The sequence below is a fragment of the Chelmon rostratus genome, chromosome 7 (genome assembly GCF_017976325.1).
Source record: "Chelmon rostratus isolate fCheRos1 chromosome 7, fCheRos1.pri, whole genome shotgun sequence".
NCBI classification, from domain to species: Eukaryota; Metazoa; Chordata; class Actinopteri; order Chaetodontiformes; family Chaetodontidae; genus Chelmon; species Chelmon rostratus.
Genome location: NC_055664.1, coordinates 10410039 through 10434941, shown reverse-complemented (window position 1 = coordinate 10434941; position 24903 = coordinate 10410039). Strand labels below are relative to the sequence as shown.

Genomic DNA, 24903 nt, shown 5'->3' with positions numbered 1-24903 from the left:
GGACAAGCTGATCGACATCTGACATATCAGCTGATAAAGCTACTGCAGTGAACAAGCAGTTGCCTATTTACACATCCAGCAGATACAGCTGGCAACATCATGATTCATTTGGAGTCGTGTTTCTGTCCACCTGATGAATCTAAGCCCAAAATTGGCTCTGTATCAGCTCAGCTTGTTCTTCATCGACCCCTGAGGAAAATATTAGTCTTTTTAGCTTCTCGAGGCTCTCCTCTGGCTGTTCTTTATTGCCAGGCAGGAGGTTGGTTTGTGGTTTATCTTTTTGTTGAAAGCTGCTGCCTGCTGTGGCTGGAAACAGCACTGATAAGACCACCACGGTGAGGTTGTGCCCCATAACACCAGGACAAGGACTACGGCCAGAGGAGACACTGTAGCTTTCTGTGGGTTTGACATATGAGCAACATTCACACCACAGTCTTTTGATCCATTGTTAATAAAAACATACATCTATAGTTATTGGTGCAGCTTTAAAGTCCTTCCCTGTGTGCCACAAACGTCTAACGCTCTGTTGATTAGATCAGCACATGGGAGTTTCCAGTGGACATTAGCACTCGCAGTAACTCTACACATGTTCATTGTTCATTCATTTATTTTCATTTAGCAGGAGTCCCCCTAGTGGCCATAAGTAAATACATTATATAGTTGATGCAGTGCAGCGCAAATATTGACTGGATTTTTACCAGTGTTTGACTAAAAATGATCTGAAAATGAATATATTGCTTTGGAAATAAAAACACATATTACGGTGACAGAAAATCATCATTTATTATATTGTTAGGAAATGCTTACAGAGTACCACACATATTTACTACATTGACAGGTTACTGTGGTAAAATAAATTGAAGTTTCAGGTGTAAACCTTTCATACAAATATTTTGACAGGAATCATGAGCTAAATGCCTGTAATTTCATTTGCAGCTGGTAATGCAGCAGTAAAATATCTGAGGTAAACCTTGCCTTAATTTCAATTCCACCACCACAACAGCAAGAACAGCAGCTTTGACGGCACAAGTCTGAAGGAGTGTTTTTGAAAATGCATTTTTGAGATGTTGAGTAATTGTTGAGGTAGGGGTTTTCTTTCCTCATGGATGCATGTGAGGATCCACTTGATCTTGACACACAGTCAGTGTAAATATAAATATTTTGTGAATATATTTCGTCCATTAATTGTAAACCAAACATGATGATTGTAAAATATATGTGAATAACAAGACTAGGAACTCTAATCAGCTGGACCAGTTGCCAAGTAAAGCAGTGCCACCTACATTATCTTCAGTTTAGTTCTTTGCACTGCTCCACTAATCATCAATAGCGGTGGATGCAGTTGTAGCAGTGACCTCAGTGGCAGCTGTATTGAGTGAGGCTGATGTCCCGGTGGAGGTCCCGTCACGTGGTTTGGCGCGGGGCCTCATCGCCTCCTCCGTGTTGCGTTCAGGTTTGACCAAGAGAATGTAACACTTGGGCAGGAAGATGCAGGTCAGCAGGCCGAAGCTGGAGGCCAGGATGGCAAAAATCTGGACAGCAACCATGAACTTGCCACGTGTGCTGAGGTAAGCTGGGACGAAGGAGATCCACACGATGAAGAAGACCAGCATGCCGAAGGTCATGCACTTTGCCTCACTGGGAGACAGCAAGAAACGTGCATTATGCCTCTGAAGTGTCAAACTGTTCTTGATTCCTTAACGTCTCAGCAAGAAAAGGATTAATGCCTGAAATCTCAATGGTTGGTCGAAAAAATTATAAAAGGATTTTAAATCAGAAAAGTACAAACTTGATGCTCTACACCTATTAACACTTCACAGATTAACATCAATGTCTTCGCATGTGTGTGTGCCAGATGTCTAATTTCATATAATCCCCTCTGATGTGTGCACATAGATGAGGACAGAAGATGAGGAAAATAATCTCTCTAAACATGTTGCCCTATAATCTTACTGTCATGTTTTCTAATGTGGAGGCATTTTTTTTTTTTTTGGACAAAAATCAATGTTAGGATCAGTTTTGAAACAGATTTCTATACAGAACATATTACAGAATGTTTGAGGTATATCTAAGCGTGACTTGAAATCAGTGAGTTATAACTACAATGCAGAAATATTATACGAGAATATAGTTTATTTTACACTGTGTCCATTTAGTGGCTGCCAGGAGAATGAACGTCTAAATGTTCCTCTGTGTTCCCTCAAACCTTGCGTGTTTCCCACCTGAAGTGGTCCTCCAGTTTGCGGGCGATGAAGGCAAAGATGAAGGCCATCAGAGCCAGCAGGATGTCATAGGCGAAGATGCAACAGATGAAGACCACAGAGCCTTCGTCACACTCGAGGATGATCTTTATATTCTGGGCCGAGGTGTTCTTGATCGAGTGAGGGGGGAGGATGATGAGCCACACTGTGCACGCTATAGCCTGTGAGGAAGAAGGGAAATGTCAGTATATAACGGGATCATCTGATATTCCGAACGTGAGGTGGTCAGAGTAAGTTTCCGTTTTTTTCCTCCAACATATGAACCTGTATTAATGTTGCCGCAGCAGCTATCGCCCTCTGGTGGGCGCAGGTGAGGGTGTCGACTTCAGGGTTTGGGCCTACATTGGCGTCGTTGTTGTTATTTGTGTTGGTCACTATGACGTCAGGACTGCCGCTGTTGGCTGCTGCTTCTGCTGCGGCCTTTGCAGCTTTGGCAGCTGCTTTGCTTCTAGCACGAGCCGCTTTCAGAGCCTGAGCTCTCAGCATCAACACTGCCGCCTTACCTGAACGAAAGACACATCAGAATGTCATAACATTGCATGAATTTGATGTTGCTGTAGAAAAGGGTGAAATAAGTGCCACAGAAGGTGTGAGAGATAGCACAGTAGCAGATGTAAGTGTACACTACAGAGGACCATACCAGGTGTACAGTGTATATACACACATATGCACACGACAGTGCAAGAAAAGTGGGCCCACCCATAATAGAGGAAAGGCAGAGAGCAAAACCCAGAGCCAGGGCTACTTGGCTGGTCATGCAGCTCCAGTTCTGAGGCTCTCCGAGGAAGATGATGGAGCAGAGGAACGTCACCACCAGCGCGAAGAGCAGTGAGAAACTCAACAGAGCATCATTGGCTTTCACCAGAGGGGTGCCAAGGTTCACAATAAACACCACCTGGGGAATTAAAAGAAAATACAGCATTTGAGTTTTTAGCTCCTCACTCTCCACCAGGAGGAAAAGTTTTCCCCGTGTGAGTCTCACCCCCACAGCGATGGTGACTAGAGCTCCGAAGGCCGAGATGACGATGAGAGTGATCCCCAGGGGCTCTCCAAAGGCCAGGAACTCGATGATTTTTGGTACACAGGCATCATGAGCATCGTTGGACCAGTCGTCGTCACTGCACAGGATACATTCACGAGCATCTGTCAGGTAGGGAGTGAGGGGGGGGTTGTTGTTTAGACTGATGTTGTGCACCCCTTGAAACAGTCTCTGCTGTTTTGTTGCCACTGAACAGCAACAGCAAACATTTGTACAGTGTTATTTAGCCAAGCATGCCAATCTAACGTTCTCCAAGAACAGGGAGCACTGTAATATTGGTAGTTGTCTTAGAGTGTGATTTTAAAACAAAACAGCCGACTTCATAAATGACCTCAAAACCGTGTAAAGGGGATATCTACTGTAATTCAGAGACCCCTGTTGTGTTTAAAAAAGGGCAAAATGTATAAAAAGGTTATTAAGAAGACGGCACAAGGGAGGTTTTCGTCTTTGTGTGATCTGGAAAATAAAGACAGCTCTGGTTTGATAATCTTCTCTCGAGTTGCACCAGCGCTGTATTACAGGCTGCCGGACGTCAAAACACTAATTACAGGGACTCCAGGGGAGCGACTGATGATCGCCTTGAATTGCGAATCACATTGGAATGTAGACAACATGAATAAACATAACTCTTGATTAATCTTCATATAAAATTCCAGGGGAGACCTTCCAGAGCCTGTCCTTTCAACTTTGGATGGGTTTTAGAAACACAGCTGGGCACTGCACTTTTTAGCTAAAGTTAGCCAAACAATGGTACAGTAAGTGTAGTGTGAGGTAAATGTCCATTTGAAAGCATGGACCAGACTTCGTCAAACATGGACAAACACAGACTGGACAAATCAAATATGAGCAAACAAGGACAGACAGCCATGGCACACCAAAGAAACAGCTGTGTTTGTAGGAGAATGTTTGATCAGGCTATTGGTTAATCAGACTTAAAACTGTCCAGGTATCAAGAGACCCAGAAGATGCAATTGTCCTCTAAAACCTGACAGGCTGCATCAGCCCAAAGAAGACTCTCCTGATCAAGCACCATTTCAGAGTGAGGAGACAATGAATGAGTGTAAAATAATAGATGTGTTCGTTTTTGTAGTGTCTGTTTTGCTCCCTCTGTTAACAGTTCTTTGGGTAATTGATGTTAAAGCTTTATAAGATGTCAGCGACACACTGAAAGCTGTGCACTGACTGGTTGTGTTGCTGATCTCTCCGTCGGCACACGGGATGCAGTCGAAGCAGCAGACCGGCTCTCCCTGCCGGATCCCCTTCCTGGTGCCCGGCTGGCAGTTTTCACTGCACACTGACCGAGGTGGCTGCAACACACGCACAAATGCACCGAATTACAGAGCCGTGCATGCGTGTGCCACACAAACATGCACAGACGAACAGAGTCCAGAGAAAGTTGGACGCAAATATAGGATGAAACATAACCTAGAAGAGTGCGAGATCAGTATGCTGCTGACCTCCAACATGTCATTGTTCCACACGATGGAGTCATTCATTATGGTCATCCTGTCCTCTGGGGCTGCAGAGCCATTGTAGCGTCCCACGGTGTTGTAGGATATCTCCCCGTTACTGTTGAACTGCCAGTTAATGATGTCATAGAAGCCCTCAACGTCCCCTTCATCAAAGTAGATCTCTTCACCCGTGTGCGGCACTTTGAAACGCACGTTCTTCATGTAGTACATCAGCTAAGGAGGAGAGGCACACGTGAGTCAAACACATGCATATATGAATAGTTGTACACACACACACACGCCTGGGCAGGCTTACCTGCCACGGCTCAAAGTTGGTGATGTCAGCGCAGTCTTTCCCGTTGAATGGCCCTCGTCCCTCTTCGCAGTGCTCCAGGTTGTGCAGGGCGTGGGCCACAGCGTACACAGCTTTGTACACACTGTAGTTGTCATTATCAAGCACACCATCATTCAAATTTCCATTTCCATCATTAAAGGGTTAGTTCAACCAAATCACACACAGTGTAGCACAGCCTTTTCAGAAATAATGTCTTCAATACTTTTCTATCAAAGAGATAGTCCCTATTGCAGCTCACAGGGCGTTGTGTATTGTAGTAGCAACAAGAACAGCGAGAACTGACCTGTAAGTGATTCGTAACTCGGAAACATCACTGTAGGTGTTATTGAGCTGTGCCACAGACTCTCTCCCAGTACACAGCCCATCAGGGACCCCCCTCACCGCCCTGGACAGAGTGCCGTTTACCTCCTTGGACCTCTGTTTGGTCTGCTTCAGAGCTTTACCAAAGCTCAATGTGCAGTTAAACAACTATAGGACAAAAATAAGGTCACAAACTTTACTTTCTTTAGATTTGTGTGACATCTGCATGACATTTAATGTTGCCACTGAGTGATCATCATCGTAGGTTTTCACTTAATAATGTGTGATAACTTGGGAGATCGATCAGCCATCTTAATGAACACACCGTCTCCCAGAATTCCTCGGTGAGAGAGTCAGCATACGGGTCCAGATTCAGTAGATGGCGCTGAAGACCAGGGATGGCAGCCCTTTTTATCCCAAAGCCCAGGGTACCACCCAGCACCGAGCTCACCTGGATAAAAACAGTCACACTGGTTAGGGCCTCTGAAACATCTGGAACTGTAATTTCAGTCAGTCCATCAATGAGCTTTCACTCCTTGATCATCGCTCGACTGAGCACTCACCCCAGGCTGCATGATGAGAGCGGAGGTGACCCAGGCCTCGGTGGCGATCCAGGTGCGGTTGGTCACATTGTGCTGGAGCAGCTCTGTGATGAGAGGACTGAGGTCCACGTCTGACGAGAAGACCACAATGATCTTGGCCGTGGACTCGACGACGGTTTGAACAATACGCTGGATGCCCTCCGGAGAACTCACCTGAAGATTGTGAAAAGAAGGAACGAATTGTACTGCGTGCGTGTATAGAAAAATGGTGTTCTGTGAAAGACGAACGGTTTACCTTGGGCAGGGTCTCAGAGAAGGAGATGCAGACACCCGCTTCCTCCACCTGCTCCTTGAAGTCTTTGATGCCATACTTGCCGTAATCATCATCAGCAGCTATGGTGCCCACCCAAGTCCAGCCGAAGTGTAGCACCAGCTGGGCAATGGCTGTAGACTGGTGCTTGTCATTGGGAATGGTCCTCAGGAAGGTGGGGAACTGGAACTTACTTTCCAGGGCGGAGCAGGTTGAAGAATAGCTGACCTAAAGATGTCAGAGGAGACACATAATGTAGTAACATCCTTCATACAATCATGTGTTCACAAAGTGGTGAACCTCAAAGTGGTGGCTCCTTTCAAACCCAATCATGACCCTATCACCTGTTACCAATCAACCTGTTTACCTGTTGAATGTTCCAAACAGGTGTTTTTGGGGCTGTAACTCACCACCAGCCTACCTGTGGGAAGTGATAGAGTCCAAGTATCCTAGCCGTGGCGATGGACAGATCGGAGCCCCCAGCGCCCACTAGAGCAGCCAAAGGCGGCCCGGTCCCGCAGCGGTAGTTGGGCACGGCCTCGTCTTGGCCCGTCAGGTAGGTGAGGGTGCCCTCCACGGCCTTGGAGATGGTGAAGCAGGAGTCGTAGATGACGTAGCCCAGGTCGGTGTCGGGCAGCAGGTCTTTCCTCTTGTTAATTTCATCGATGGCAAACAGCATGGTCTGCGTCCAGCGGAAGGTGCGGAAGTTGAACCTGGAGGAAGATGGGAGAGCGATGACATGGTGACAGTGTGTTTTCCTCAGTCCGTTATAAATAAGCATCTTTTGTCTTTTAAAATGTCAACAGTCAGTCCAAATGCTTGTTTTTAGACATTGTAGATATTATCTGTGACTTTCAGATTTGAAAGAATGAAAAAAAGCACATTCACAATTGCTTTTTTCTCTTTTGAAGTTATTACCTAAATTAGCCACTAGAGGGCAGTTCACAGACTTGCTGATTATTGTTGTGTTCTACTCTGTGAAGGCCTTTCTCCATAATATGTGCTACTGTTGCTAATTGGCCCCAGAGGTCCTGTCCTGCTCTGTCTCGATTTCTGTGGTAAAACCACGAGGTTAAGAGACCACAGTCGTACACTGTGTGGTTGATACGTATAATTAAGTAAATCATGTAAAAATATTTCTCATTTAAGGGCAAAAATATTTTAAAATTATCTATGATCTGTGCGTAAGGCTGGGAGAAAAGGGGACTGAGTATGCAGGGCCCTCATGTGAGGAGGGCCCACAAAGAATAGCCGTGGATGCTGGGAGGGTCCCACTGAGAATGCCTGTACAGAGTCTAATACAGTCTAACAACTCAAGTTAAAAGAAACTAAGCCAACACAGTCACAATGATGAAAAGAAACAGCAGGTCCACTCACCCTTCACACCCAGAGGAGACGGGCAGCCTTGAAGTGTTGCCATCAGTGGAAGCAATACGCATGTGAACAGGGAACATCCCCCCAATAACAACCTTCTTCTTCTCCACGTCCTTGTAGCCGCTCAGGTTGAACTTGGCCTTCAGCTTGCACGTGGACTCCGCAGAAACCGATCCGTAAAAGTGGTGAAAGGCACATAATCCAAGCAAAAAGTGGCCGATCTCCATGCTACGTAGACGCAGAAGGTAGTCGGGAGAGCTCTCGCTGTGGCAGACAGCAAAGTGTGACAGGTGTCTTATCCGCTCTCAAGGGAGATGTGCTGCACGAGGTAACCTGAGAACTGATTCAGCAGCGCAAAAGTGAAGAGCAGGACACTGGATTACAGCGACTGACTGAGGACATATTAATCTTTATTCATGTGAAACATAGACTGGAAGCACTTTGTTAAGTTTAGTAAATACCAGTGTTGTGTAAAATAATGTTAATAATTATCAACTGTGGTTCAAATGGTGTTTAACTGGTTTTGTCTACCTCCAAAAGCACAAAGTAGACCCTGGACCACCAAAAATGCACACATCAAATAAATTCAAATGAACATCCCATCATTTCATTTCTCTGTCTCTCCTGTTGTAAAATGAGTTTCAGTTTATGCGTCTGTACACAGGTCGGCTGCACAGGAGAAACTGCCACAGGCCAGGAGTTAATTGGCAGCAGCATGTGGTAACTTGTACAGTCTTTACGCAACATTACGGCGCAGCTACTGTTCCAAAGCCGTGCCCCCTCCCCTGAGTGTGGCTCTGTGGCATGTTGATGGGTGACTGAACTTGTCTGCTCTTGTCTCTCAGTCAGCAGGGAGAAACACACACCTGAACCCCCCGGCACACAGAGGGACTTCTGCTGGGCAACGAGGGCCCACCACACACCTACAGGCTCTCCAGAAAATCTAATTAGAGTCGACACTTCTTTCAACAGTATGTCTGTTTACAGCGGTTGCATGTCACTATTATTATTAGATGAAATGATACTGTGGCACTGAAAGCAGGAATCTGAAAACGGAAGATATTTAGACGTAGTTTGTGCGCAGTTGCTGATAAATGATTACTTTCAGAGTGCATGCGTGAGTATGTGACTGCGCCCTTGTGATCCATCTCAGGCACATGAGAGACGCCTGGCTGATGCTGATGAGTCCTGCAAGAAATCAATTATGTGCAGTAATTGACGAAAAAGCTGTTCCGTGCAGACATTTCTGAAGAGGCACGTGGTTTAATGGAAAAAGGACCGTTCTCCCTCAACACCCGGCAAGTTGTCTATGTATTCTGTTTTCGAAGGTTTGAGAAACAATTTCCAAACTAACAAAACTGTCGTGATATAAGAGAGTAATCCGGCGTTAATTACAGTTGGAAGCAAAAAGCAAAAAGAATTAATTTCAACTTTATTTTTTGTTTGTATAATGGGATTTTTTTTGTACAACTCAGTGTGGATACTTCTACTGGGACTTAGATCATACACCTATCCCTACTCCCCACACTACAGAGCCCCTCTAGGGCCACGGCGAGATTTTTCCTCACAATATGTTTTGGGTTCTCTCGGAATATTTTGCCTTCCATCGCAATTTTTTTCACGAAAGAACACAAAATTTTAAGAGAAAAGGCAAGAAGCAATTCTCACCGTGACCCTAGGGGGGCTCCGTACCACACAGCAAAGATCATAGACAAAATCAAGTGAGTAATAAAAATATGAAGAGCAAGATGATGAAAAGGACTACTAATATAATCACGTTCTACAAAGCTTTAATTTACTTTGCTTCACGTTTCTTCATTATCGACTATATTTGTCAGTCCACTTTTGGTGGATGTGACTAGCAAGATATTAGTGTTGTAGTGTGTTTAAGTCAAAAGGTGCTCCAAAAACTGATTCTTTCCAATTATACCATGGTCTGGGTGAATGCTCGATTCTGATAAGCTGCAGGGTCGTCCATTCATTTCTGATAATGGACACCTCGCTGGGCATTATCCCTTACATAAACTACTATTATCACACATGAGGGCATCTTAAAGGTTAACAATTAGGAGACGATAAGTAGCTCATCATAGAAGTGAGAAGTTTCAACATGGAGATCTTTATTAAAGCTCAGTTTTCCATTGTACAAATGTCATCATAGTTGAAACTGCATGCAGTGGCTTGGTTTGAGGCACATTACTAAGGAGAATGAGCGTTGTTGAACAAAAATCAAATAAAAACACACAAAAAAAACTTCAGACATTAAATTGCATAACTTAATCTTATCGATATTGCAATTAAATCCAACTACAAAATTATATGTCCATTACTATGAAGCTGTTGTTTTCTATGGAGACATATGTAACAGAAAATACCCACGTAAGTATAAAAGGCAGAACAGAGGGAGAAACACATAGCAGTTAAGACAAGTTAGGAAAACCTTTCGTTTTGCATTAGGAGTATTTTGCCACTAAAGTTTAAGGATTTAACAGAGGGTTAGAGACACGAAGACATATTCATGAGGCATGAGAACCACCACGTCCAGGTGAAATGTCTCTATCAGGGTACAATACACTTCGGAAAACTCAGTTGAACCTGAGCACTGGATTTACTGAGGTCTAAATGACGAGAGTGAAGACTGGAGATTATTATGCTGAATGTTTTGAGCGAACAGATAAATGAAGGACTGAAGCTTTTCTGAGACACAGTGAACTTGCGTTAGAGATGGCACCAGACAGCACTTAACCTGCCCTTTTAACACTACAGAGTGACACATAAGACGGTGACGTTCCCGCTGGATGTATGATTCTGTTATGCTGATAAAGCACGAAGGCTTTATGGGTGAAAACAAGACAAAATGTGCAAAAATGTGCTCCCGCACAACAAAAGAGCAGCCAAATAACAACGAAATGTTAACAGCAATTTACACAATGTGGTTATAAACTCTTCTGTACTTATAATTTTGTTATTAGTTAGTCCTCTTGCCATGTTTATTCTTCATAAAAAGCATACATATTGCAGCATGAGGAGAAACAGTGTTATATCCTCCTTTCTGGAAACATCAGAGTCCAGGTTGGCTCACACCAAAGAAATAAACAAAAACAATAGAACAGGCACATACAAAGTTACCCATCGTGTTGGCCTCCTGCACAGCTGCACACTAGTCATCATACTGAACCTTGGGTTGCCGGCTGTCCACGACGTGCACAGCGACAAGTCAAGTGCTCTCGTCAACAAACGAAACTCGGAGAAGATCGCCATAGGAGCCCACAATGTTATATATCACCACAGCATATTCTACTTTTGGCAAAACAAAAAGCTTAAAAATTATTGATTGGTCACATAGGTCGTCTGTTCAGTTTTACTTTAAACAGACAACCGTCATAGCACAGTATACAGGCAGAAAGTGAAAATGAACAAATAAGAGAGGATAGTCTTAGGTTGAGAACATCCTGACCTACAACAGTAAGACAAAAACATCTGTCAAAAAAAGGCAGAAAACGATTGCTGAACATTTTCAAACTCTCCCTCGGCTATTCTTTCTTTTCATGACACGACTGTTTGCTTGTTTTCATGTTATCTCGTCCCACAATGCAACCTGAGGCACACCGTCAAAGTCCACCCTCTGGTCTTTCACAGCTTCTCGCCACTTGCCTTTCATGGTTGACCTCGCACAAAAAGGAAGCAGCAATGTACCTTTTCATCGTAGAGAGGAAATACACTGTTGTACATAGATCAAAAAAATGACAATATATTATCAATAACCAACATTAATCAATCCCTATCGCCAAAAATATTAAGACCAGGGAGGAGTGGTGGGGGAGAGCAGAGTAGCAGCGCCTTTGCATGTGCGCCCGTCACAGTACGGTCTGCCTCCATGGGAATGTTGAAGAGAGGGTTGGAGGTGCGGGGAAGGGGGGAGGGAGGGGGAGGTGAGGAAAGTAAGGAGGGAGGACAGAAAAGGAGAAGAGTTCACCAGCCCTCTCTGATATCTGTTGATCGTGTTTGTGCATTGTGTGTGAGTACGTCTCCTGTCGGTGTGACGTCATGTCGTGTTTTATTCCCACTCTGTGGTGCCAGGTGGTTTGGAGGTCAGATCATACATGACTCTGGAGATGCCTGGGATCTTCTTGATCTCGTTCACCATCTTCAGGACCACCTGGGGAAACAGAGGAGACAAATAACCTTTAAAACAGAGGGACAAACGGAGATGTTCCTCAACCTAGTTGATATCTCTGATGATGGTGCTTGAAAAATATTTAGCTCAAGATGAGGGGTGGAATCGCGATGTACCTCCTCTGGGATGTGGTTGCCTGGCATGGCAGGGATGCCGGTCATGAAATCGCTGGTGATGAAGGTGCGGACCACCACAGAGCGCCGGCAGGATGGCTGCTTTTGCAGTGGGTCACGGTCAAAGTGCAGGGGGGTCAGGATCACCGGCATCTGGCTGATCTTACCGGAATAGCCTGAAAGAAGAGCACAGCCAGAGACAAAGAGAAGAGCTGTTATCGCTGTTTGAACAGAAATTAAAATGAGCTTTGCTGTCTGAGGCTGAAAAAACAGCACTCAGTTCAACATCAATGTATTTATTGTTCAAACATGAACAAAGTTAAGCTCTATGTTTCCACCTTGATGTTCCAGGAAACTGTTTTTGCTCCTCTACGGATGCCTGGATTGATTAATTAATGTGTGTACACAATGAAAAAAAACAGCTCTCATGGCTCTAACACCTTCGACTTGTGTTAATGAAGCAAAAAGGCTTATTTTATATTACATGGATAATTTATAGCAGGCGTGGGGAACATTTCAATATTTATAACATCCTTTGAGGGCCATACTAAATTTTCTAGCTGCACTTGCCACAGCTTTAATTTCACTTCTAATGATTTCACATTTGAAAGCAGAGAGCTGAGAAGCTGCTGGAGCTCGAGGTTCAGCTCTCAGATGTTCTTGGTAATGTCCACCATGAAGATCACAGACACTTGCTATCACTGAGTTTACATGTCAGGCTTGCCTTCATCTCTTTGAATTATTCCAGACAAACTGACGCTATGCAACAGTTTTACTTTGTCTGGTGCCAGCAGGTCCACAGCAGCAACAAGGCTCTCCTTCACAAATTCGATCTTATGTTAGTTTCTTTTATTGCAGAAAAAAGTAATTACTGTGAAGAGAGGTTTCCTTTGTATTGCTCAGTTGCTTTAGTGTTTTTATGGATTGCCTCGTGGACCACATGCGGCCCGGAGGCTGAAGGTTCGTCACTCCTGACATATTTGATATCAAATGTGGACAAATGATCAAAATGATAAAATTCACAAAAAATTCAAAGGTGAAACCATGGCCACAGTCAGGAAAGTACAGACAATTAACAAAAAAATTGAACTAACTGGAGAAAACTGAAGGAAATGTGTGGTTTGCCTCTGGGGAAATGTGAAATTCACCATGTGGATGCAAGTATGCAGACAAGCACGCTATTCTGGTTCCATATGAGGGCATACTGCCACTCGGCTTTGTAAAAGGACTAAACTACTCTACAGAAACTGTACTGTGAGATAGTCCTGTGGTTGCATCTTTTTTACATTTACACAAGCTGCTAACTATAGTAATATGTAATGCTTCAACACATAAGCAAACTTACCAGACTCTCTCAGGATAGAGTGAGCTACAAAGTCAGCCTGTCTGAGCGTGCTCAGAACGCCTGTGGTCAGGAAGGTTGGGGTAATGTCTGTTGGAGGCTCTTTCACGTGGGACCCAAACACATACACAACTCTGGAAAAAGAAGACATGAATGAATGAGTGACTTTCTGCTGTTCGCTGCAAGCACAGAGAGTCTAATATGGCAGATGAAGAGTAAAGGTGTAAGCAGCAGAGATTTCTGTGATACCTATTGATGCTATGGCACATGCGGGGGATGAGTCTGGCCAGGAACATGAGAGATTCCCAGTGTGGAGATTCTTTACTTGTGACACCGCACACATAACTGTAGGACCGGCAATCACCCTGAGACACAGAAAAAAAATACCTTTTTAAGTACTTTTAATGCTATTAAAACAAATTAGGCTCATTGTTAAGTCCTACCAGAGCAACAAAGAAAAAAGAACAAGAAACAAAGATCTTCAATAAATGTCAGGTTACCTGCAATTTTCCAAACATGGATTTTTCTGTGTTAAATAGAGTATAGAGTCTGCATAATCTGTCTCCTTTCACTTCCAATGAATTCCCCTTGCAATAAAAGCTGCCTGTGTTTATCGACCGTCTCCTGTCTGTCCCACAATTTGAGGTTTAGGGTAAATTTAAAACTCTGGCACAAACAGGAAGTAACAGGACACACCTACACACAGTCCCTGGCTGACTGCAATGTGTGAGGGAAAAGCAGACACGACCGTCATTCTCTCCAGGCAACAATATAAACTACTTTTATTTTTTTTGTTTTGTTTACCATGTTTAACTATTTCTACAGAACTAACACTGGAGAAGTTGAGAAAATGTGCCACATTAGTTACAACAGACTCCTCCCTTGGCCAGACGGAGATCAGCTGGAAAAGTGAAGAACTGAGAAGCGTTGTGTGGGTGGGCGTGCCTCGTGGTTAACCACTAAATTATAGTGGCAACACAGCGGGACAAACAGCAGAAGTGAGACACCGTTTCAAGCTTCCCCTGCTTCTGGATATTCATCAGCAGTCCCAAACACATCTGAGTCCTCCACGTACGTGTATATCCAACTGCTCCAGACAAACAAACAAGCTATGTTTGGACTAACCTACAAAATGACCTCTGAATGGCCTGTAAGAAGCCACTGTAGCAAGTCTACTCAAACTATTTTGACTGCAGGTTAACACATTTGGGCTGCACGTCACTGGAAGATGGTATGTAGAATGTAAAATGTGTAGACCTTATCCTTCTATCCTTATCATAAATAAGTTTGACCAAAATCTGTGAGGATTATCTGAACAACTAGTTTTTTATTATATTATTATTCATATTATTAGAAATGATAGACTGTTCATTGATTTAGCTGGACACTGAACTGGAAAACCAAAATTACACAGTGACTGGATCTGATGAATTGATGACCAGCTGAATTACCTGGACGCCAACAGTTTTGATGGGCAGCAGGAAGGCATTGAGTGAATGAAGGCTGGTGATCTGCATGAGCTTCTCTTCCTCCTCGTCTGATATGCACGACTTGACTCTCTGCAGCAAGGCATGGGGCTGGAGGGCAGGGAGACACACACTTTTAAAGCAATGGGTAAAGCCACAGGTGAAAGGGCAGAAATCTCAGTGATTCACAGATAAGCTCAGGGGACTAAAGGCAACAGGTGTCAGCAACAGGCCCCCTTGATCACTATGAATTCACTACGAAGACAATGACCTGCTCTATTCACACATGGACATGCACATTATACGGACTTGATAGTGGGGAGCTGGCAGAGTAAAGTCTGGTTCTTCTCCAGTCCAGCTGATTGAGAGATTTGTGTTCTCACTTACAGCTTCTCTGGGTAATGTCGACATAAACTCAAAAAGAAGGGCATTTAGCTTATCTACAGATAGCATACAGGGTTTCCCCCCCTTCCAATCCACTGACTGGTTGAAGAGTGGGCAGAATTTCAGTCTACCAAGATTTTCTTTGGTTGACTACAGCCATAAAAAAATCTTTTAAATCATCATTTGGTGCAATGTGGCTGAGCAGTCAGCAGAGGCTGCACATTATTAACTCCAATATTAACCAGGCAGGACAAATGGCCACAAATACCTTCTCATTCGAGTTACTTTTTAAAAAGAAATGGCCAAAAACTAAATGGAAAATGCTGATGGGTCAATTCACAGTGAAAAAGGAGGCCACACATCATTTACGCTCCTACAGCATTTTAACGACCACATATTTCACAAATATTTTGTGATGCTTTCAGCTGGTATACCTTTTAGGCTTCTGAGGGATACAGAAGCTCAGCATGTCACACACTCGCAGTAACTTATATGGTTCACTGAAACATACTTCACGTGCCAGTTCCCCCAGTCCTGCATCTGTCTTTGAATTGTTCAAATCTGCTGCCTCTAACATTTGACGTCTAGATATTTCTGGTGTCAGCACATGCTCAGAGGAGTGTTTTTAGCGAGCAGTGATTAAATTAGGACTCAAAAATGTGAAAACACTTGCATACAAAAACTGGTGTATCAGCTTAAACTGCTGAAAGGCTGTTTGTTCTGACCTTTTTGACGCTTGCAGAGAAGTCTGTGATGATTTTGAGGATGTTGTTTGTTTCAGCAAAGTCCTTACAGATGTAGGGCTCCTCTGCACAAATCACTCTGATGGACAAACCAGGACCTAAAGGCAAAGGAGACAGGAAGTGCACTGTTTAGCAAATATGGGAGTGACATGAGGACAGCTTTGAGTCTGTCTGATTGAGTAAAGTAAATGGGTAAACAGAGGGAAGAGATATCTGGAAAACAACATCACTGAGCAATACGTTAATACAAATCACTTCTGTCAGAGCAGTCACATCACAAACATGTTTGTGTACTTGCCAGGGAAAGGGTGTCGGGAGACAATCTCCTCTGGCAGGCCCAGCTCTCTCCCCAGCGCTCTGACTTCATCTTTATGGAAATCTTTCAGCGGTTCGATTACTTTTCCCTGGAGGATCACAAAGGAGTGGAATCAGCATTGCAACAGTGAGGGAGTGAGGGATATGCTTAGCCGTTGCATGGCTGTGCATTTATAATAAAAAGGGCTGAGCAGAACAACAGAAACAACAAATAATATATGAGCACTGAACAGCTTATAAGGAGGCCGAGTGAATGTTTCAGCGCTCCTTTGAGTGGACTGTAACACAGCTGGAGAATGAGATCCTCTCTGGGGGCTGAAGGATGAAGCAGACATTCATTTTCAATAAAAAGTAAATGATGTTTAGGTGTTTGCTGTCCTCCTAGTGTTGAAGAAACACGTGCTCATCCACAGACGTTTTTCAGTGAGTCAGGGGTACTGCATGATAGCTCTGCTTTGTGACTTTCGTCATCACTGCTCTGAAGTGCAGCAGTAGCAGATGCTCTTTTTACACAGACTTGTGGTTTTCAGCAGAAGTTAACGCTTCTCTCACATCATGTGGTCCTTCAAAGCATTACGAGACACATGACAGCACAGTTTGATCACGCCTGTACAACTGCATTATCAAAACGTTGGTCTGCTGCTGCTGAAACTTTGTATGAGAGGCAATTTGCTCAAAATTTCAGCTTGTATCATTTAAAGTGCTTCAGTGTCAGCCAAACTAATGAGCTTTCTTTAAATGCAATAACAGGTGATGTCTTGTTGGCCACAGGTACTGTGCATTGTTTCCACTGCCAGAGGTCAATGGGCAGATGTAACAATATGAACATATTAGTCAATGAAAAAGCAAGGGGCACGTGATGTGCGACCCCCACAGGAACAACGTAGCATATTGTACTGTTTAATTTCAATGACTTTAGTTGTGGTGATTAGCGATGACATTCAGCAGAATCAGTGTGCACTTTTTATGACTAATGCACTTGATAGTCAGATGTCTTACTGCTATTTGGCATTCAACTTAAAACTATTTGTTTTGTTGTTTTCATACAGCACCGTGTAGTATGTGTCAAGGAAATAAAAGCAGTTAGTATTTGTGTGGGTATGTCCACATTTGCAGTACCTCATCTCGGAGTTTGCGGATGAGCTCAGTGTCGTTGTGGTGTGTTTTGATGACCTCTGCCTTGCCGCTGGCAAGATGAGAGGCACTCTCGATGAGATCGGGCCGCAAGGTGCCCTGGGCCAGGAAAACCTCCTCTGGCTTCAGATTCATCTCTCCAATCACTTCATTTGCCACCTGTGAAGCGGCACAATACACAAAGTCAGATGCTACAGTGAACTGTGAATCAAAGACAAGCAATAAAGCAAATGAGTAATAAAGAATTCAGCCGAACTGACGATGTGATAAAAGACTATGCATGCACGGTAACAAGGCTGTGGGGTAGACAAGCTGGCAGCGTCATAAAAATGTGACAACAACCAAAACCTGGTGCTCACTTTGACAAACGTATCTCCAATGATTTTCCTTTTCTCCTCCGGGTTGGTTGTCATATTCAAAGTCTTGCTGATGCGTTTTCGTGGCGTCCTGTCCTCCTCAGAGATGGGGAGGGTTGTTGTTCCGTTGTAGAAGGTGTGAGCCGCATTTACCACTAGATGGAGCAACATTTTAGAGAGGAAGAAAAAGGCAAAGGACAATTGGGTTAAGAACAACACAAAACAAAAGTATTATTCTCCACATCAAAGATACTTATTAGAGTACGCTGTTACATCCGGACTCAAACAGTTAGGTTCATTTTGAATAAAAATAAATAAATAAATAAACTTACCTACCAAATAGCTGTAAAAAGTGCAATAACAACTATATTTACTATTATACTATTCTATATTATCACGCTACCATTCTAACTTTAATTCATTCATTATGAACAATATTTTTTTTACCTTTGAGTTTGATGCCCAGCTTGGTGAGGGCCTCTTCCACACTCTGACTCTCCCTCTTCCTCATGAAGCCGTTGTCGATGTGAACTGCTATCACCTGGTCCTGGTTCAGAGCCTTGTTGAGGAGGGCTGTGCAAACGGTTGAGTCCACCCCACCACTCAGCAGCACCTGAAGAAATGATTAGAAAACGGTCATAACCGTGCAGTCACATAGTTGTGACATCTTTTTCCTCTCTCTTGCTCTTATCAACTGTTTGTCTGGTTTCTATTTATGTTAGCCTCCATTCATATTTGTCATGTTGTATTTGACCTCTCTGGGGGGTTTTGTGGTGGCAGGATGTAAAATATTAGACACTGACTCAATCAAAAATTGACTACAGCCTTGACACTTCTTTACTTATGACTGGCTGACTGCCAACTCTTGGGACTCACACACACAAAATGCCACACTTGTCAAAGAGGAACAAGCTACAACAGAGTAAAGAACCAACAGTGAGACAGCAGTTGAGGAACATGAAACAGAGTCTGCTTGTATTCATTTAAATATAAATCCTGAGCTTTGAGCCTCTTTCCTACACTCATTTATTGCCTTCACACTCCCCAGAGATGAAGCCCAGTTTGAAGCCGCTCAGGGAGTCGACTACCTCTTTTCAGATAAAACAGGGTTTAATTTGAGAGTTTAATTGGTTCTACTTAACTTCCCACCACCGCTGCTGCTGTCACTACCTCCTGAGCAGCTACCACACTTCACAGTCAGCACCACAGCTTTGGACTTGGTCAAACTGTGATGAGGTGATTGTGCTTTTTTTCCTGTTTTCTACCTTTTCTTAAAAGTCATCTCTGGTTTGGATACCAACACAAACACTCATGAAACTTTGTGCAGTTTCACGCACCAGCACTTTAGACTTGTCTACTTTTTCTCTGATCTCGTTGATGCAGGCCTGCTGGCGGTTCTGTACGGTGAAGTTGCTCGTGCATCCTGCAATCTCGAACAGGAAGGTGCGCAGCATCTCCATGCCTCTCTCAGTCAAGTCGACTTCAGGGTGAAACTGCGTCCCGTACAGCTTCTTCTGTTCATTAGCAATCCCTGGTGGAGAAAACAGATGTGTAATAACAGAAGTTATCATCGTCATTTGTCTTCTCTGAATGCTTCTTTTAAAAACTGCATTCAAACAAAACTAATGTAACGAAAGCCAAAAACAGGATTTCACACGGATACTCAAAATACAAGTTAAACACTGTTCAGAGGCTGCGGTAGAAGTAAATACATACACATTTATTCTGAGGTTTTCTTACACAAACAAAAACAACAAATACAGCTGTTTTTTAGGACATGTATACACATCTATGACCACAACCTAATTTTAGATTACATTCATCAGGGTCACAGCCTATCCCGCACGCTGCTCACCGGCAATGATGTTCCCTGATTGGGCCACCACTTTAAAGCCATCAGCCACCTTATCCACACTATCTCCATGGGTCAGCAGGACCAGTTCCTCCTTCTGAAGGCCTCTGATGAAATAAACACACACACAGATGTCAGAGGAAGATGTGTGGTGCTCAATAACGCTGCATATAATAGTTATGATAGATGTGTTCAGGGCCTGCTTTCGCTGTGTGAATGTGAGTTAAGTTTTAGAGGCAGACAGTAACAAAAGACTGCAGCCATCTATTTTAGACTCTGCAGTATTTGTGTAACAACCAGGGGAAATATGTGACAGTTGGAATGCTCCAACAGTTTATGCAGTAAATATGGCACTGGGACAAACCCGTTGAGCAGCAGTTTTAACAGTATTGAGCTTCAGTCACTGACAGAAAAGGCATCTCAGTGTCTTACAAAGCGTAAATGAGCTCACCTCTACAATGTTTCACTGTGGTCTTTAAAGAGATGCTGGGTGTTGAATTTAAAGGCTTTATATTGCAGCAGTTAAGTGTGACATACAATAAGGCTGCAAGAATCCCATGTCCCTCTCCTGCTGAACAGTACTTTACTGGACAGTAGGGGTAAAAAAAGACAAAACCCCCACTCCATTGCACAATCCAGCTCATCTAGAGAGTGAGAACATATAATTTTCTCTCTACACTGTGTACTAGGCCATGTTGTTCTTGCACCAAATACATTTGAATGTTCTGTCCTCATCCACTAACTAGTATGTTCAGTATGTTTCTGCTCAGTCTGTCATCTCTCGCAAAAATATTTTTGAATGTGATGTTAAAAATGTAAGGATGTGTGAGGACATGCAGCTCCAAGAAGCCCATTTGAACAACTGCTTATACAGTGACATATTTCTAATATAACAACACAAAGCAAAATGACAAAGAAACAACTTTCCTGTGATCCACTTGAGCTGACAGCTTGATATTACCTGAAGAGAGAACAAGTGTTGTCCAGTCCAATACTGAAAACTCCATCTTCCCTCACACTCTTTTTGTGTACTGTGCCACCAAAAACTTTATTCATCATCTGTAACACAAATAAAACCCACAAACACCAGTTAACATTTGGATTAGATTTTAATGTGAAGCCAAAGACGCTACAGCTGCTTGCTATTTGGAAAAATGTGGCAGAGAATGGATGGCTGCTGGAAAAATTGAGTGAGTAATGCTCATCTCCCTCAGCTATTGTCAAAGTGCCCTTGAAGAATGTGGAGAAGGCCAAGCTGGCCCAGGACAACTGAAGAGCAGCCTGTAGTCAAGGGATAGTAACATGTAGCTACTCTGAGTTTCCTTGAACAAAGGCCTTTTGAAAGAACGATGGTCTACCTAATCCCTATAAAAGCCTCCAATCACAGAATTTGACTGTGTGTATGCATGCAAGTGTATAGATACCTGCATCCCATAGCAAATCCCAAGGACAGGTTTTCCTATAGTGAATATGGCAGGGTCAAACCAGGGGGCATCTTCAGCATACACAGAGGCTGGGCCTCCTGAAATGATGATTGCCCTAAGAAGGGAAAGAGAGAGAAAACTATCAAGCAAAGATGCATTTTAAAACACTTTCATATTGACAGAATAATATAATAACATTGCTACAAGGCCAAAAAGCAATCTCTGGTTCAAATGCTTACCTGTAGCCCTGTTCTCTGATGGCAAAGGCTGGGGTTTCTAACGGGAGGATCTCAGAGCGTACGCACAGCTCTCGCACCCGTCTGTCAATCACCTTGCCATACTGGGCCCCAGCATCCAGGATCGCCACCGCCCCCTCACATGACCCATTCTGCTCTGCGCTGCTGATCTCCAGCTGCGGACACACACATTCAGAAAAACCCATATTTACTTGTTTAAAGTGCTTGCAGAGTTTGCGTCGAGCTAACCGGATGGGAAAATATACATCCACAGTCGCGTTTGCACACTAGTGTTTAAGTGACAGGACTTATACTAACACAAAATAGTCTTAATGCTGTGCTTAGGGTGAACAGTGTGGTTGCGGTGTATGGTAACCCACTCGTCCTAGATTTAACAGTGGCTCCACCTCTGACATCCCCATGGATAATGTGAGTCAATAAGGGCTAACATAATTATGGACATGTGAGCTCCAACACAGACAGTCACTCTTGTGAAACGTGCTGTAATCATTCAGCCCATCAGGAGAATCACATGAAACATACCACTTGGTCAAAGGTTACTAATGAGGACCCTCATATCACTTTTCAAGGTTGCTCAAACTCTAGCAGCGATACTGTTTCTCTCCAAAGCTTTGGGACATCTCTATATGCTTGGATCTTATTTTTCCGAACATGTACACATCAAAGTGTGTGCATGTTTAGACAGTACAAGAACAAGAGAAATCAGATCACAGACAGCTAAATTAAGTCCATAAACAAAATTGGGTACATGAGAAGCATGATCCCACGTGGTTAGGAGAAACACTTCCGCTGTAGATGTGTCTAAAAACAACTTGCATTGAGCACGCTACCCATCACCTCTGATTCGTTATCTAAAAGTACACCGAAGAATTATCGTTCAAACAATCAGAGCAGCTCTAGCAGTATAATCACAAGAAATGTAGTAAACAGTCTTACGGCAAACTTTACAAAATCAGATGGCAAGAGAGCAGTACTGTCTCCGGTTGTCAAACCGGTAACCGCAAGTTGGTTCATACTAGCTTAGTGACGACGTTAGCAAAGCTGTCAGTTAACGTTGCGTTAGCTTAAAGTGTGTGACAGCAGGCGTATTAAACAAATCAGTTTGCCACAAGCTCAATGTCACTTTCCAAAATGAACGCCAAAGCAACCATAATGCAATAATTTCGATACTATCATTACACATTCTGGCTGGCCGGCTAAAGCTAGCTAACAATTTACCTATGTAGCATGCTAGCTTACGGATAGTATAAACAGTAGCTAGTAATCACCATTAGCCTGTTAGCAGCGCGTCCTGTGAGCGGCTGGCTAAGTTAGCGGAGCTATGCTAAAACCCACGCGGTGCCTGGAGGCAACGGGTCTTGGGGTGATCCATTACAAGAAGGTAACGTGTATTGACGAAATATGAGAAATATTTTATTTATGATCAACATCATTGATATATCCTGTCTGGCTAGTTAGCAGCTATGAGCAACATGTTAATGTAATACTGCAACAGGCATACAACAGCGTACTCATTGCTCCTCAGCGGAACTGGTGGTAACGTTACATGCTCTCTAACTTTCCCCCCCGAGGTACACACAGGCCGTAATAATTAACTGGGGGGACTACGCCGGTAAGCGGGGTCCTAATACGAAGTCGAGCGGGCTACCCAGTACCGGGGGAGCGGGTAGTCCTCGCTCCACTGACCTTGCTGTCTCCGTTGCACAGAGCCATGGAGGACTGCCGTGTTGTGGAATGAGCTCTCCCCTTCGCCTCGGTGTCCCAGGTCTCACAGAGAGGGAGCTACTGGTTAGCTCCTGGCTCAGCACGCCGACTACTGTTTCAAAAGCGGATTGGGTTGTTGGTTTGAAGATGGGGCTGTCACGGTGTCTCCTCCTCCGACCGCGGGATAACTTTCACAGTGGGCGCAGACTAAATAAATGTGTCTGTGTTTAATGGGTGGAGCGCAAAGTTAAATCCAAAAAATGAGAGTGGAGGGAGAGTGGCCCCACGGGGGCTGGGCTTAGACATCATAGTAGAATTTGACTGAACATGATAAAATATAGGCAGCTAGTGGGTGCTTACTTTTCTATATATATAAAATATATAGAAATGTAAAAGCAAGGAGTGTTAGTGATTTTTACAGATGTGTCCAGAGGGTGGTTAGAGGTGTCCAAAGCAAACTGAGAAGTAGACACATTTTAAAAGCTTGAATAATGTTAGATTTTGTTCTGAACACTGGCTTAGGACAGGCTTATAAGCATCTTGTATCACACTATAGTTAATTATATATTTTTATTGTACTAACAATATTTATCACAATGTACAACATTTTCCAGAAACTCAATTTAAAAAATGCCTGTAGACTAAAGAACCCAGATGGGAATGTCTGATTTTGTCTTATCCAGTGATTTACATATCTGACAAATTAATAAGCGCTTAATCCTTTAAATTCAATGTAAAACAGTCAAAACATTGACCTAATAAATTCAGGTGGTAGTAGAGAGATGGTGCTTTCTCTTACAGTCCCACTGTATATTTTGTCAAATCCCCAAACTATGTAATTCATGTCCAATGCTGAAGAAGGCCCTGTTGACATACAGTCTGTAAGCACAGGGAATCAGAGCCTCATACCTCAGACTGTCGGGCAGATGCAGCAAGTATGTGAGAGGAAGCCCCTGTACTTTAACACATCTACTCTACTGTATGTTCCAGGTGTGGGTTACTGTACACTGACGACTCTTTCTCTTTCCATTAGTTTTCAGACAGCATAAATAAGTTGTGTGTGCTTCTTTTGCAGTTTCTTTATTTGCCTGACAATAATGTAGTTGCAGTATCCATATTTTCTCAACGCAAAGGTTATTACATGCTCTCTGAAACCTTCAGCCTGAAAGTTAAAGAGGAATGTCACAGCAAATACACACGTTAGTCAAATAGAGAGATGTCAAATTCCACACTGTAGTTCTTAGTTATCTTTTACCGGTAAATATTTTTCTAAGCATGAAAAATAACTATTAGCTTCCAAAAGGGTATGGCTTTCAACCTGGGGATGGATAGAAGGCTGATGTTCAATAGACCTTTTTCAAAGCAGGCATTTGGACGAGTCACGCAGAGATTTAACTAATGGCATTACAATTGCCCTAGAGATAGCATTGCAATAATTGCTGGAACAGAGCCATCACGAGTGTTGCTTGTTCCACCTGTGCATTTCCTGTCATGACAAGTCAAAGTGTCTGCTGTGAATAGGGCCTGTGATTCTCAATCATTTGGGAACAAAGAAGAAGAAAAGACTGCTCAGATGCTAGGAAGTCTTATCAGGACCCCACTGTGGTAAGATTGTTAGATGTGACGATATCAGCGCCATCCTGTGGATACTTAACACTTTACAACACAGTTATGACCATGAACAGTACTCATGTTGGATTGGCTGATAGGTGACTGTTAAAACCACTGCACAAAGCACATTAATGTAACAGCAGTAACAGTACTTCTTCAGTTAATTCTCACTGATGAAGTAGACTTTACCTTGAAAGTAGGCGGGTTATTCCACCAGTACTTGCAGGGAAAACAGATCCGATGGCCCCCGTTGACCCTCTTTTTTTGGTCATTAATTTAATGAATATTCACCCTGTATATTTTTACACAGAGGAACTCTGCAAGACAGATAGGCAAGGCAGCTGATGATGCAGGCCCATATGGTAGAATTCAGTATTGTGCTTTGATTGGCAC

The 24903-nt window shown here is 43.4% G+C and overlaps 2 protein-coding genes across 2 annotated transcripts; both read right to left on the bottom strand.

Annotated features, from left to right (window-relative positions):
• Positions 1 to 1316: 1316 nt before the first annotated feature.
• Positions 1317 to 7859, bottom strand: LOC121609170 (vomeronasal type-2 receptor 1). Its single transcript, XM_041940733.1, has 13 exons — positions 7636 to 7859; positions 6680 to 6971; positions 6244 to 6486; positions 5970 to 6161; positions 5732 to 5857; positions 5390 to 5574; positions 5068 to 5188; positions 4758 to 4985; positions 4484 to 4607; positions 3244 to 3404; positions 2844 to 3156; positions 2223 to 2415; positions 1317 to 1638 (listed from the first exon to the last, which is right to left on the bottom strand). Exons 1-13 carry the CDS (start codon positions 7857 to 7859, stop codon positions 1317 to 1319), a joined length of 2724 nt encoding a protein of 907 aa, XP_041796667.1.
• A 1872-nt stretch (positions 7860 to 9731) lies between these two features.
• On the bottom strand, positions 9732 to 23103 carry gmps (guanine monophosphate synthase). The gene is made up of 16 exons (XM_041940626.1): positions 22882 to 23103; positions 21178 to 21350; positions 20939 to 21053; positions 20476 to 20573; positions 19518 to 19621; positions 19000 to 19193; positions 18110 to 18275; positions 17666 to 17817; positions 17292 to 17465; positions 16156 to 16261; positions 15840 to 15955; positions 14716 to 14841; positions 13514 to 13629; positions 13268 to 13398; positions 11926 to 12098; positions 9732 to 11791 (listed from the first exon to the last, which is right to left on the bottom strand). Exons 1-16 carry the CDS (start codon positions 22906 to 22908, stop codon positions 11690 to 11692), a joined length of 2073 nt encoding a protein of 690 aa, XP_041796560.1. The 5' UTR covers positions 22909 to 23103; the 3' UTR covers positions 9732 to 11689.
• Between the last annotated feature and the right edge of the window lie 1800 nt (positions 23104 to 24903).

Coding starts and splice junctions, on each gene's coding strand:
- LOC121609170 (XM_041940733.1), bottom strand. CDS start 7,859: ATGGAGATCGGCCACTTTTTGCTTGGATTATGTGCCTTTCACCACTTT. Junction 5,575..5,731: donor CCGAGGAATTCTGGGAGACG/GTGTGTTCATTA, acceptor TTTGTCCTATAG/TTGTTTAACTGCACATTGAG. Junction 3,157..3,243: donor TAGTCACCATCGCTGTGGGG/GTGAGACTCACA, acceptor TTAATTCCCCAG/GTGGTGTTTATTGTGAACCT.
- gmps (XM_041940626.1), bottom strand. CDS start 22,908: ATGGCTCTGTGCAACGGAGACAGCAAG. Junction 21,351..22,881: donor TGTGCAACGGAGACAGCAAG/GTCAGTGGAGCG, acceptor GTGTGTCCGCAG/CTGGAGATCAGCAGCGCAGA. Junction 13,630..14,715: donor TCAAAACTGTTGGCGTCCAG/GTAATTCAGCTG, acceptor TCTGTGTCTCAG/GGTGATTGCCGGTCCTACAG.